We start from the raw sequence: 12,355 nt of genomic DNA on the forward strand, positions 1-12,355 counted from the left end.
TCTTCGGTTTTCACAAGAGGGGTTGGCCTGCCAACAAGCAAACGTTAGCCCGTTGGCTTTGTTCAGTTATTTGTGAGGCTTATGCACAGGAGGGTTTACCTGTGCCAGCCTCTGTTAAGGCTCATTCCACTCGTTCTGTGGGTCCCTCTTGGGCTGCTAGACGTGGCGCCTCCGCTGTTCAGCTGTGTAAGGCGGCCACTTGGTCTTCCATTCAAACGTTTTTGAGGTTCTATGCGTTTGACACCTTCGCCTCTCAGGATGCATCCTTCGGGCGCCGGGTACTCCTTTCAGCACAGGAGCGTCCCCGCCCTTAGTTGAACTGCTTTGGGAAATCCCCAAGGTCAACCCTGTGGACCCCCTATGGACCCTGAAGTAGAAAACAGGAGATAGGGTAAGAACTTACCTTTGTTATCTCTGTTTCTACGAAGTCCATAGGGTCCACAGGGCGCCCGCCCTGACGCACCTGGCTTTATATGGGCTGTGTGGCTGGTCACCGGTTTTCCGTCTCCCATTTCTGTGAGTATGGTTTCTTGTGTGTTCCAGTCTTCCTTCTCTCTGTTTAGTCTCCTCCTCCGGCCTTAGCTGCTTACCAACTGAGGTGCTGTGGCTCGGGGGCGGGGTATAGAGGAGGACGGACCCAAGTGCATCCTGGGAGCAGCAAAGCTTTAACTGCGTGGTGCCCGTGGATCCAGATCCAGCTATACCCCAAGGTCAACCCTGTGGACCCTATGGACTTCGTAGAAACAGAGATAACAAAGGTAAGTTCTTACCCTATCTCCTGTTTTTTTTTTTTTATTAAAACCATTGGATTGTTTGTAGATTGTATAAAGATCTATTAAGTTTGACATTAAATTGGGTAATCTGTACTCCTACTTGGGTATTTACTTTTCTGAATGATCATCTTGTCTGTTATGTTTCCTATATGTAACATATATTGTGACGCTAGTAACCAATTTTAGCTCATGTTACTTATAGCTCACCAGAGCTCTTTATGGGATTTCCTTTTTTTTCTTTTAGCGCAAATTAGTGACTTTTAGTGTGAACTTTATATTGAATCCATAGAAATAGAGGTCTTCCAGCAAATTAATCTACCTTAATGTCGTTTTTAAACATAAGTACTTATTAACCGGGAACATTTTTGTTGTGGTTGCTTTGATATGAACCATAATTTTATACATTGTTGCAGTTATCCAGTTTTTCTCTGTAAAACTGTTTTTTTCTTCTTCTATCACACTTCTCATGCAGCCCAGATTGGTTTCATGAGTTATCCCTCGTTTTTTACTGCTGAACCACCAAGTATCTACCACTGGTTGAGCTCATGTCTGAAAGGAGACAAAATGGCTGCTTATCCGTACCTTCCCAGGATCTGTGAGAGAAGCAAGCTGGTAGTTCTGGTAATACATTGTGTTTCTTATTTGTCCATGGTATTAAACTTCTACACCAACAAAGTTTGTGGTTTATAAGGAACCATCCTTAAATGTGGACGCACTCATTACTCCACAAAGTCTGAGTATTTTTATTTATTTTATAAATACAACTGATGCATTGAGAATATTTTTTAAATGCACTCTATTGGAAAATACATCCTAAAGCAGTAAAAATACTTCAGACGATTATGATTTCAGTACAGGCACTTTGTGCAGACATACCTGGCCTCACTTCTCCGTCAGTGTAATGCTGTTGGGTGTGAAATATACAGGGATGTCTCCTAGAGTAGATTTTCCATCCATCAAGTCTTTGAAACATTAAAAGTTAACTCTCCAACTGTTATCAGAATAATTGGTTTTAAATGACTGGGACCATAGCGGTCCTGTACAAATAACCCAAGTCATTGCTAAATGTTTTGGGTCTTCATCAGTAGTGTGTGTATTAACTCTGCTGCATAGTTACTAATGTTTTTCCTTTTTCATCCATCTGGGGGATGCCATTATTGCTGGGTTATGCATAGTGAGGTGTGGAGTCGGGCACTCACTAATTATGACTGGCTCCCACCCCCTATATAATCCCTCCCCTTCCACTAGAACCTCAGTCTTGTCTTGTTGAGCCTTTTACAATAAAAGAATCCCCTAAACTATGACGTTGCTCATTGTTCTCCTAATTAAAAATGTTTTGACCCCTTATGCCCGCTATAATTCTATGTTATGCTGTGCTTGTCCCTGGTGTAACAGGATGTGCTATAGGTCCTGTACATTTTGGCATGGTACTGCTCTTACTACGCTGGATTTAGGCTCTCACTGACAGCCTCCTGTAACATAATTGGCAAATATTTGGTGTGAGATCTTCTTTCTTATAAAACAATAGCAATTAAAAAAAGGTAAAATAGACCACTTAATTTAATATGTATTATTCATCTGAGAAATAAACATTTTGAGTGTACAACAATAACGCATGAATGCAAGATAGAATAAATATTGCCCAGACCTTAATTCATCATAAAGACAGGACCCTTCAGCATACTACTTGTACATTGCAATTAATAGGAAAAATGAACTGAGCAACTTTTTATCATTGGCAAGGCTGTTTCATCAGATTGTAAAGTATACATTTCCAATATCTATGCAGCAGTGTCAGTTTCGTGGTAACGTTCTGGGGATTCTCGAATTGTGTGAAAGTAACTATGGGAAAAATCATGGGATCCCAGATGGTATGGCGTTGTGGTTTTAACTCTCTTTTTTTTTTTTTTTCCCCCATGTCCCCAACCCTACTCCTTATAAAGTGACAAAAAAATGTGAATACATTAACGTTGCTATTCTAATAAGGTCCTATTATCACCCTGTCGAGTTACTTCAAAAACTGTGCAAGTGTACCTAAAAGAATTGATGCTGTTTTGAAGGCAAAGGGGGTATCCAATTAGCTACAAAAAAATTTCGGGCGCAAAAAAACAGGTTTTTGTCATTAGTGTTGGGGTCTTTTTCGTCACTTTTTTTTTCGTGCTATCCAATTAAATCCCGTTTTTTACTGCTTCTTATCAGGGATTTGGTTTCGCCTGCCCGAGGAAGGCGAAACCAAATCCCCGATAAGTGCAGGCATCGGGGCTAATTGGATAGCTCCGGGCAAGGTAATTTACCGCAGTTAATTGAACAGAAGAGAAATATATATCAAATCAATATTTGGTGTGACCACCCTTTGAACGGTATTCATTCACTTTGCATTTTGTTGATAAAATTAAACTATTAACATTTCTGTTTTTGAAAGCATTCTTACTTTGCAGCATTTTTTCCACACCTACCTTTTGCACAGTACTGTATTTTTTATTTTTGACAATTTTATGGACATTGGAAGATGCTATGTATGTGTGAGCCATGCAATAAGCTTTCTGTTCCTCGTGGTCTTATAAGACTTGAGATATAATGCATCTTATATATAAATTTTTTTTTTTTAACTTTGTTGTAGAGTTTTGCCTTGTACATACTTGGAGATGAGAACGCAGTCTTAAACAAGACCTCAAAGTACCTGTCCAAAATAACAGCAGGTAAATGGTGCATTAACAATCACTTACACCAGCGGTTATCACATATATTGCCAGATTTTAATGGTGCACATTTTTTTGTTTTTAGGGCAAAGAAAACAGCAGCAGGAAGATGACAGAAGGTGGGAACTTAGACCTTACCTTAGCTAGAGGATTTCTGAGACTTTGGGCCTGATTCATTTTGGCGACTATCTTTAATTTGCCGATGGGTCTTTGTACGCAGCACTACTGCAAATGTATGCTAATGCCACAGCCGATGAAATGTGTACAGATATACCCACTGGCTACTTCTCTAATCCAACGCTTGCGCACAAAGAAGCACCATCGTTCACGCCATGGGCCTGATGCCGAGATTTACGTTAATGCAATCACAACTACATTCTCTCACGGATCGCATTTTCTAATGTATGCTGTTGCCTTCCAAAGCATATCCAAGCACAGGGACGTGTACTGCTGCCTTCCCATATCCGTCCGATGATGTACAACAGCATAAACATCGGTACCATCGACGTACATCGGGCAGTCATGCTGTATTTGCGAAAAGTCTGACTAGCCGCAAAAACTGCATCTCCCCTGACACGCTGAAAGCTCTCATGCTGTAAAGTAGATTTCAATGGCTAATTTATGCACGCTCATGAAACGGAGTCTAAACTGTTTGGCACGTCTGAATTTTTCTATTTCCCCCCCCTTACCACTCTCATACACTGACTACCTGTCACTCACTTTGTGGTTGCAATCGCTGTGCATGCCAGTGCGGCTTTCACACATGCGCAATAGAAGACAATCGCACGATCTGCGTAAATTTCGGCTTTGCTAAAATCTCTGAATCGGGCTCCATATATCTTCTGTGCAACCCTATGGCTGGAACTAAGCCTCCTCCCCCCTCCAGGTTCCTCCCGTAAATACACACTAAAGCTGGGTATGCATTAGACCATATTTTAGCCGATCCGACACAGCCAGCTGAGCAAGCCTTAGCTTACGCAGACTGGCTGGCTCGTGAGGTCAGGAATCTGCGTCCGTGGAGGCAGCCTCTGGTCTTGCCACTCCCAGAAAATGGGGCTGACACGCTACGTTTGTGGGAATGTCGTTATGTCGGCCCTAGATGCAACTCAATCTGACAATGCGACTGCCGACCCCATGCGGTGAGATGCGGCTTGTGGCGACATATCGGGCGGTCAGGCACCAGATCATGTAATGTGTACCCGCCGCCCATTGTGTCGTTCCGTTGCAAATCAGGCCCTTCGTCACTGACCTGTGTTTTGCTTGTCATTGCAGGTATAGCTTAAAGCCCAGTCCTTCTGTGTCAGGCCTGTCTGAAAAGCTGGTGGTGTGGATGACGGACATAGGTGAGCAATGTTGTACAAGTTGGGTTCTGTATATGATGTCGACATTCACCATGTTGACACTGATGAAATGTTGACATGATCACAATGTCGATAATGTATTTTTAATGTTCGCCTAAGGCTGTGTACACACCTAAAGATATATCTGTCCAATCTGTCTGGTGGGAAGAAAAATCTGGTAATGTGTGGGAGCAAATAACAATAGAAATTTGCTCCCAAACACTGGAAAATGAACCAGATTTTCCTTCCCACCAGACAGATTGGACAGATATAACTATAGGTGTGTATGCAGCCTAACAGTGACCTTATCATTTTGACTGTTTGACTTGTCATATGTCAACATTTTGTCAATATTGATATTTTTCAGTTGTTGAAATTTTAACCACATCATAACTGTCGTTATGGTTGATGTAGACATGATTCCATAACATACAAGTGATAGTCAGTAGAGCCAATTAACATTTTTGTGTTGAATGACAGAATGTTTTGTTCGACAAGTAGTGCTCCTCAAATCTAATGTGTTTAAAATGTAATGCTTGATTATAATCTCTCAATATGTGTTGTGGCAAAGTTAATGATTTACCATGTGCCTAATGCTGGGCATACACTATACAATTATCTGTCAGATATCTGTCCAATCTGGCTGGTTGGAATGAAAATCTGGTAATGTATGGGAGCAAATGACAGACGATCATATGGTCTTACACACTGGAAAACAATTGTTCAAATTGGTTAAATTTGTGTGTTTTAACAAATTTGTCTGAACAACCATTTTTGTCTGTTTTCCAGGTTTGTGATCAAATGATGTATGTCATTTGCTCCCATACATTACCAGATTTTCATTGCAACCAACCAGATATAATTGTATAGTGTATGCCAAGCATTAATCTTCCACTGCTATTAGCAGCCAGATAAGCCAACAGAGCACCTGGGCAAATCCTATACTTAATGAAGAAGCTCTTAGACCAAGGGTGGGCAATATGCGGCCCTCCAGCTGTTGTTGATCTACAAATCCCAGCATGCCTTGTCAACCGCTTTAGCATGGCCAGATAGCAAAACTGTGGCAGGGCATGCTGGGATGTGTAGTTATACAACATCTGCGGGGCAGCCTATTGCACAGCCCTATCTTAGACTCTAGGGCAGGCCTGACTAACCTGTGGCTCTCCAGCTGTTGTGAAACTACTAGTCCCAGCATGCTTTACTAGCTGATAGATTGGAAGGGTATGCTGGGACTTGTAGTTTCACAACAGCTGGAGAGTCACAGGTTGGCCAGGCCTGCTCTAGGGGAAAAGTCATGGGTTTGAGACCAGCCAGTTATAAAATAGCTGGTGCAGAGCATAGCCTTCAACATAGTCCTGTTTCGTGAACTTCCCATTTGCGTTTAATGTGAAGGTTAGTGAAATGGTTTATAAATATACAGACTCCATAATGCTGAATTTTAACTTTGGATGAATTTTTTTTTCTAACTGGAAATCTGTCCTGTAACTACGAATTTTTTGAAATCTGTGATTAGGAAGGACATTGTTTTTAGCAGGCGATGGGCCAAATATTACTACTTAGTCCCAAAATTGCTGGCTTTGGCCACCTACAGGCTACAGTACATCTGTAAGAATGGCTGGTGTGTGACTGGCTCTAAAGTTTTACTCGTATTATATCATTTGGCTGAGCACGTTCTTCAGTTTTTCCAAAGTGCTTGGCTTGTGAGGTTGATAGAAGTGGAGGTGTTAAGAGCATAATCCCTTTTGGAAGCATTCAGATTTCTCAACACCGCCCCCACACCACATCAGTGCTGCTTACTAGTGTGCAGACATGGTGGAGAGCAGCTGAGAGCCAAAGCCCCTCCCGGTGGAGCCATTATCATACTAGTCACTATTGGCTGGAAATGCTAATTACCAAATTACTGTTACCTGTGGTAAATTTATAGGGGTCGCCTTCAAATTTTGTATCAATTTCTTAAAATCAACTGTGTGTATTGTCCCATTACACTATTATATTCTCTCAACTATATTTTAATATATCTTATTATCAATTTTTTTAAGGGTTTTCTCTTCGGGATTTGGAGTCTCTGCCCTTTGGCGTTGCTCTTCCTATTAGACACGCCATCTATCAGTGCCGACAACAGCCTGCTTCTGATTGGCCGGAGCCCGTATGCCGCCTTATAGGGCGTCAAGACCTGTCCAAACAAGCCTGTGAGGGAAACCTTCCCCAAGTAAAATCTGTGAGTGGCAGCCATTTAATGAATGACCCTGTGACAGCGTTAACCAGTGGGAAAACTAGACACCCTATACTAAAGTGATTTATTAATTTTGTCGCTTACTTAAAATGCAATACTACTTTAATGTCACGTTTTGTAAAGCTGTTTTCATGAACCTGATGTAGTTTTTCTGACTGATCAATTATATGACTTTAAATATTGCTACCTTATCAGGCTTCACATACTTACGGATGTACTGGTGAACGTCACGGAACATAAGTCACTTTGTGTGAGAATAGTCAGCAAGCGTGACTAGTAGCGAGTTAATTTTCTGTTATCTCTGGGCCTGATTGGGAGATGTACACTAATGCTGCCACAGCTGTGAATTTGTACGCAGTGGCTATGCGAAAATATGCAAATGTCGCAGTCACCGCGTTTTCTATTGAGACTCCCACCCACGGTTTAGCAAATCCAAGCGACTGCGTAGAAAGATGCAGCTCATGCTCAGATCAGTCTATGGTCGCGCAGAATGACCACGGGAACAATTTTCACTGCGTGCAGGATCGCAGTCGCAGGCAGGGACAAACCCCGAAAACAGTCGTGACACTTAAGTCACCACCTCCTCATTGCTGGTCACAAACGATCTCTGCCTGTCAATCACTTTGCGAATAAATCCTCTCTGAGAGCGGCAATGAATCTTAAACTTGGCACATGCAGTATGGTTCAGACACATGCGCAGATTACCGATCGCTCAAACTGCGTAACCATCAGCACTGCGTCTATCTCTATATCAGGCTCTCTTACACTCTCCTAAACTAATAGCTAATGCTGCTATACCTGCATGTATACTAACCACTTCAAACTGTAGGTCTTTCATTTTTATGGTAGTCGCTTTTTAACCTCTCTCATCCGTTTGTGACACTGGAATACAGTGGTATAGAGCTGTGCAGAGCAGGAGCTTGCGCACTTTAAATCTCCATCCAAAGTTTTATGTTTTTTTTTATTCCAGAAATATATGGGGTTCTTTTGGTAAGATAATGAAAAAAAAAAAAAAGTGTATGTATATATATGTGTGTGTATATGTATATATATATATATATATATATATATATATATATATATATATGTGTGTGTGTATATATATATATATATATATATATATATATATAGATATATATAGATATATAAAATTTATTTATTTTGGGGAGGGGGGGTTAGTTAGAGAAAACAGAGAAAAGTCACAAAATATATATAGAATATTAATATTTTCTACATGTTATTGCAGGAATTTAATAACATTACATTGAAATGCATTTGTCTAGTACTCCCAAATAAATAAAGAGAATATGTTTACATCTAATCAAGGTGTTTGTGGGAGCTATAGGGACAGAAACAGGGATTTATTTTTATTATGTGTCTTTTATTCAATATTTTGGTGAAGTCTAATATGGGTCATCAGAGACTACAATATATCTCCTTGCCTGGGCTACCTGGGTGTGTTGTCCTACACAATGACCCAGGCATGCTGAGCTGGTGGGAAATGGCAGCGTCTCTGTTTCCACATCCGAGGGTAAGGAAGTCCAGCCAGGAGGCCCTCTTTACTGCCCCAGTACCCCAGCCCCGTTCCTAAGAAGACCATCCCGGGCAACGACCAACGATCACCGATTACCATCTTTCTAACCTCTGAAAGTCTAGCGGGACGCCACAGTCTACCTACAGTAATATCATAAACTTTACCCACCACTTGGACTATCAATAACGAATAGCCAAGATTATCGATCATTACAAACTCAGACTTCATTATATAGACCTTGCCCACATGCGGGGGGCACCATATACCAAGTTGATTATACTAGATGATTATACAGTATCTGTATTGTAATAGCATTTATCTACATGGGGGAAGTATATGATACATGTCCCTTACTATTTTTGTGACTTTATATAAAATCACTTTTACTTATCATACTATTGGGCTTTCATTATAATTAGCTAATAAGGTAGCCACTTCCATATTCAGGCAATCATTGCCACACATAACATCACCATAAACCACAGGTTGAGCGCTAAACCGTTTCTAATTTGCATATTTCTACTAAATAGGCAAGGCTTCCTATTGGTTGTCAGCAGCTTGCCGCGATCACAGAGCTCAGTGCGCAGGACCAACCCCTTTGTATTATGTGTACTTATATAAATGTTAGAATGTGGTTGTGGCTAGCCATTAGAGAAGCAGATAAATATTGTCATTAATCTGAATCCGTTTCTTAAGTGTGGTTTTATGGCTTTACCAAGGAATAACTCGCGAACATAACGCTACAGTACACTAATGAGAAATTGGCCTAAATGCCATGTTAAGTGGGCATCATTTTCCCACATGTTGTTTCATCTTTGTTTTTATCAGTCTACAGCTCAGGTACCATCTGCAGAGGTTTCCCCTGCAGGGGAGCCTGAGGAGGAGGATGATGGGATGAATGACTTAAATCAGGAAGTGATGTCATTGATTTGGAGCGAAGACTTACGAGTGCAGGAAGTGCGGAGGCTTCTTCAAAGTTCACATCCTATACGTGTAAATGTTGTTCAAATGCCTGAAGTGAGCGACCATGAGTACATAGAAGAGAAAGAGAACAGGTAAGGTACCCTGAGTGCTCTATGACATGGTGTACATTTTGTAAAGAAAAAAAAATCCATTATGGAAAAAAGTTTCTTTACCTGGCAATGTAACCCACCTTTTACTCTACCCCTGATGTAGCCAATAGCTTTCTTCTATTGAGATCTGTAGGAAAGGGATGGGTGTAATTAAGATTGCAAAACTAGTTGTCACTTGCGTGTAGTTCTCTTCCATAGTATTTTATATTTTGTAGGCTATTACAGCTGTGTCAGAGGACCATGGCTTTGCCTCTGGGCCGGGGAATGTTCACCTTGTTTTCCCATCACCCAGTTCCCACAGAACCACTTCCCATCCCGAAACTGAACCTCACAGGTGGGTCAGTTCCCTGTGTGTATGTGAGTGTTTGTGTGTGTGTTGCTTGTCTACTCTATAGAGATTGATCCAAAACTTTTCCTGTTCACGAGTAGGACGAGCTCCGCCTAGAAATACAACAGTGGATCTCAATAGTGGGAATATTGATGTGCCACCGAACATGGCTTGTTGGGCCAGCTTCCACAATGGAGTGGCCGCGGGCCTTAAAATAGCCCCTGCTTCCCAAATAGACTCTGCCTGGATTGTTTATAACAAACCAAAAAACGCAGAATTGGCTAATGAGTATGCTGGCTTTCTTATGGCTTTGGGCCTAAATGGGCATCTCACCAAACTGGCGACGTTGAACATTCATGACTACTTAACCAAGGTGAGGGTCTTTTAATTACGTGAAACATAAATTGTCAATAATACTGAATAATTTAAAGTTTTAGGACTGTTTATCTTGTATTAGGGTTGCCAGCTGGAACTTGAATTAAAATCAGCTAATGCAATACTTTCAAAACGATTTCCAAAATAGGCATAATTTTGAATTAGAAAACTTTTTAGTTGGTAACATAAATGTATATTATTCATATACTATATTTAGCCACAAGATCATGACTGGGTGTTAATTGCCCACATTGTTTTGAGAGTTGTAATTTGACTACAAACTCAGTATTATGTCTTGTTTACAGGTTCTTTAGAAAAACTGTAGGTATAAGTTTTGTTTTTGAGGTTAGTAAAATGTAGGTGTTTACTTATGGAGTTTCCCTTTGTATGATTGTATTAGAAAAATTATATACTTATCATATAGTTTGTATGGTCTATTTGTTTAATACAAATGTGGGCTATATAGGTTATAATTGTAGACAAATATTTAACTGCTGTTGGCTATTTGCTTTTATTTTTCCTCCTCTCCCAACAGGGTCATGAGATGACCAGCATTGGCCTGCTGCTGGGGGTTTCAGCTGCAAAACTTGGTACAATGGACATTTCAATTACACGACTGCTCAGCATTCACATACCAGCTCTTTTACCTCCAACATCAACTGAACTGGATGTGCCACATAATGTGCAGGTGGCAGCTGTGATTGGCATCGGCCTGGTTTACCAGGGAACCGCACACAGACATATTGCAGAAGTGCTGCTCGCTGAAATAGGTAAAACATGACCTGCACAGTACATGGCAAAATCTTATGTACTGTGTATTTAATTTGGGTGTAGATCATAAGGTCTACAGTAAAAGGTAGGCAATGTTTAGGTAGACACCATACTGTAAGTTAGACAGGCAATAGGTCGACAGGGACACAAGATCGACAGGTAAGAAGGTCGACAGGCTCAAAAGGTCGACACATGTTTTGTTTTTCTAGCCTTAATCTTCACCCTAACCCTCCCTCCTGGTGCCTAACCCTAACCGTCGGGGTAAGTGCCTAACCATCGGGTAAGTGCCTAATCGTTGGGGTACGTGCCTAACTCCCCCCAAAAAAGTGTCAACCTCTAGTGTGTCGACATATTAACCCTGTCGACCATTTGTACCTGGCGACCTATTGCGTGTCTAATTTGTGGTGTTTACTTAAACATTGTCTAACCTTTTTACTGTAGCTCTAAAGACCGGATACCATTTAATTAATCGCAAATATTTATTTTCTACTTGTAATATTCACTTTACATGCTGCTGTTCTCTTTTTACATGATGATCTGAACTGCCTTATTTCACAAATACAATTAAAGAACAAAAGGGAAAATGTAAGACAAACATTAATATACCATGAGCACTGATAGTGATGGGCACAAATTAAAGAGAGTACATTTTACAGAGTCTTCTGCATTGAGAAAATAACCCTACAAAAGTATTCAGTAGCAGGAGCATAGAATGTTCTCATGGGATTTGCATCTTATGAACAGTTATTCCAAGGTTTGCCTAAGCGACCACTCTGGGGCAGAAATGTGCCACTGATCATTCTGCATTGTCTGCACATGTATTTATGCCTATGAGGGTCACCAGACACCCGCGGGTGCTCTGCATGATTAACTGGAATCAGCCCTCTGAATGATGGTCAGAATACTGGATCCAGATTCCCGATGGTAAGTATTAGGGTTAGGCACTAGGGGGAGGGTTAGGCTGCGGGAAGGGACGGTTAGGTTGTGGGAGGGGCGGGTTAGTGTAAGGGTTATAAAAATCACTAACATGCGTCTGGATATTGACTGTCTGGATTCCGGAGCTGCCATGGTCACCGCCGGGATCCAGTACCCAACCCCCTTACCTAAGCTACAGGTAAAGCATATACCCAGGCTATACAGAACACTGTCTACTAGTTTGTTACATTGCAGCTTACTATTTTATGAAAACTGATAAGCCATTGAGACAGAGAAAGAAATGCTATAGAGAT

The 12,355-nt window shown here is 41.0% G+C and overlaps 1 protein-coding gene across 1 annotated transcript in view; it reads left to right on the plus strand.

The window, feature by feature from the left end:
* ANAPC1 (anaphase promoting complex subunit 1) overlaps positions 1–12,355 on the plus strand; it is a 149,355-nt gene that overhangs the window by 58,454 nt on the left and 78,546 nt on the right. The window contains exons 21-29 of the mRNA XM_088477380.1: positions 1,246–1,394; positions 3,394–3,472; positions 3,558–3,591; positions 4,745–4,815; positions 6,852–7,030; positions 9,408–9,634; positions 9,868–9,986; positions 10,082–10,353; positions 10,891–11,125. Coding sequence (XP_088333506.1) covers positions 1,246–1,394; positions 3,394–3,472; positions 3,558–3,591; positions 4,745–4,815; positions 6,852–7,030; positions 9,408–9,634; positions 9,868–9,986; positions 10,082–10,353; positions 10,891–11,125 — 1,365 coding nt within the window. The remainder of the gene's footprint in view (positions 1–1,245; positions 1,395–3,393; positions 3,473–3,557; positions 3,592–4,744; positions 4,816–6,851; positions 7,031–9,407; positions 9,635–9,867; positions 9,987–10,081; positions 10,354–10,890; positions 11,126–12,355) is intronic.

Source organism: Taudactylus pleione, unplaced genomic scaffold (assembly GCF_031769625.1).
Source record: "Taudactylus pleione unplaced genomic scaffold, aTauple2 ptg000201l, whole genome shotgun sequence".
Lineage (NCBI taxonomy): Eukaryota > Metazoa > Chordata > Amphibia > Anura > Myobatrachidae > Taudactylus > Taudactylus pleione.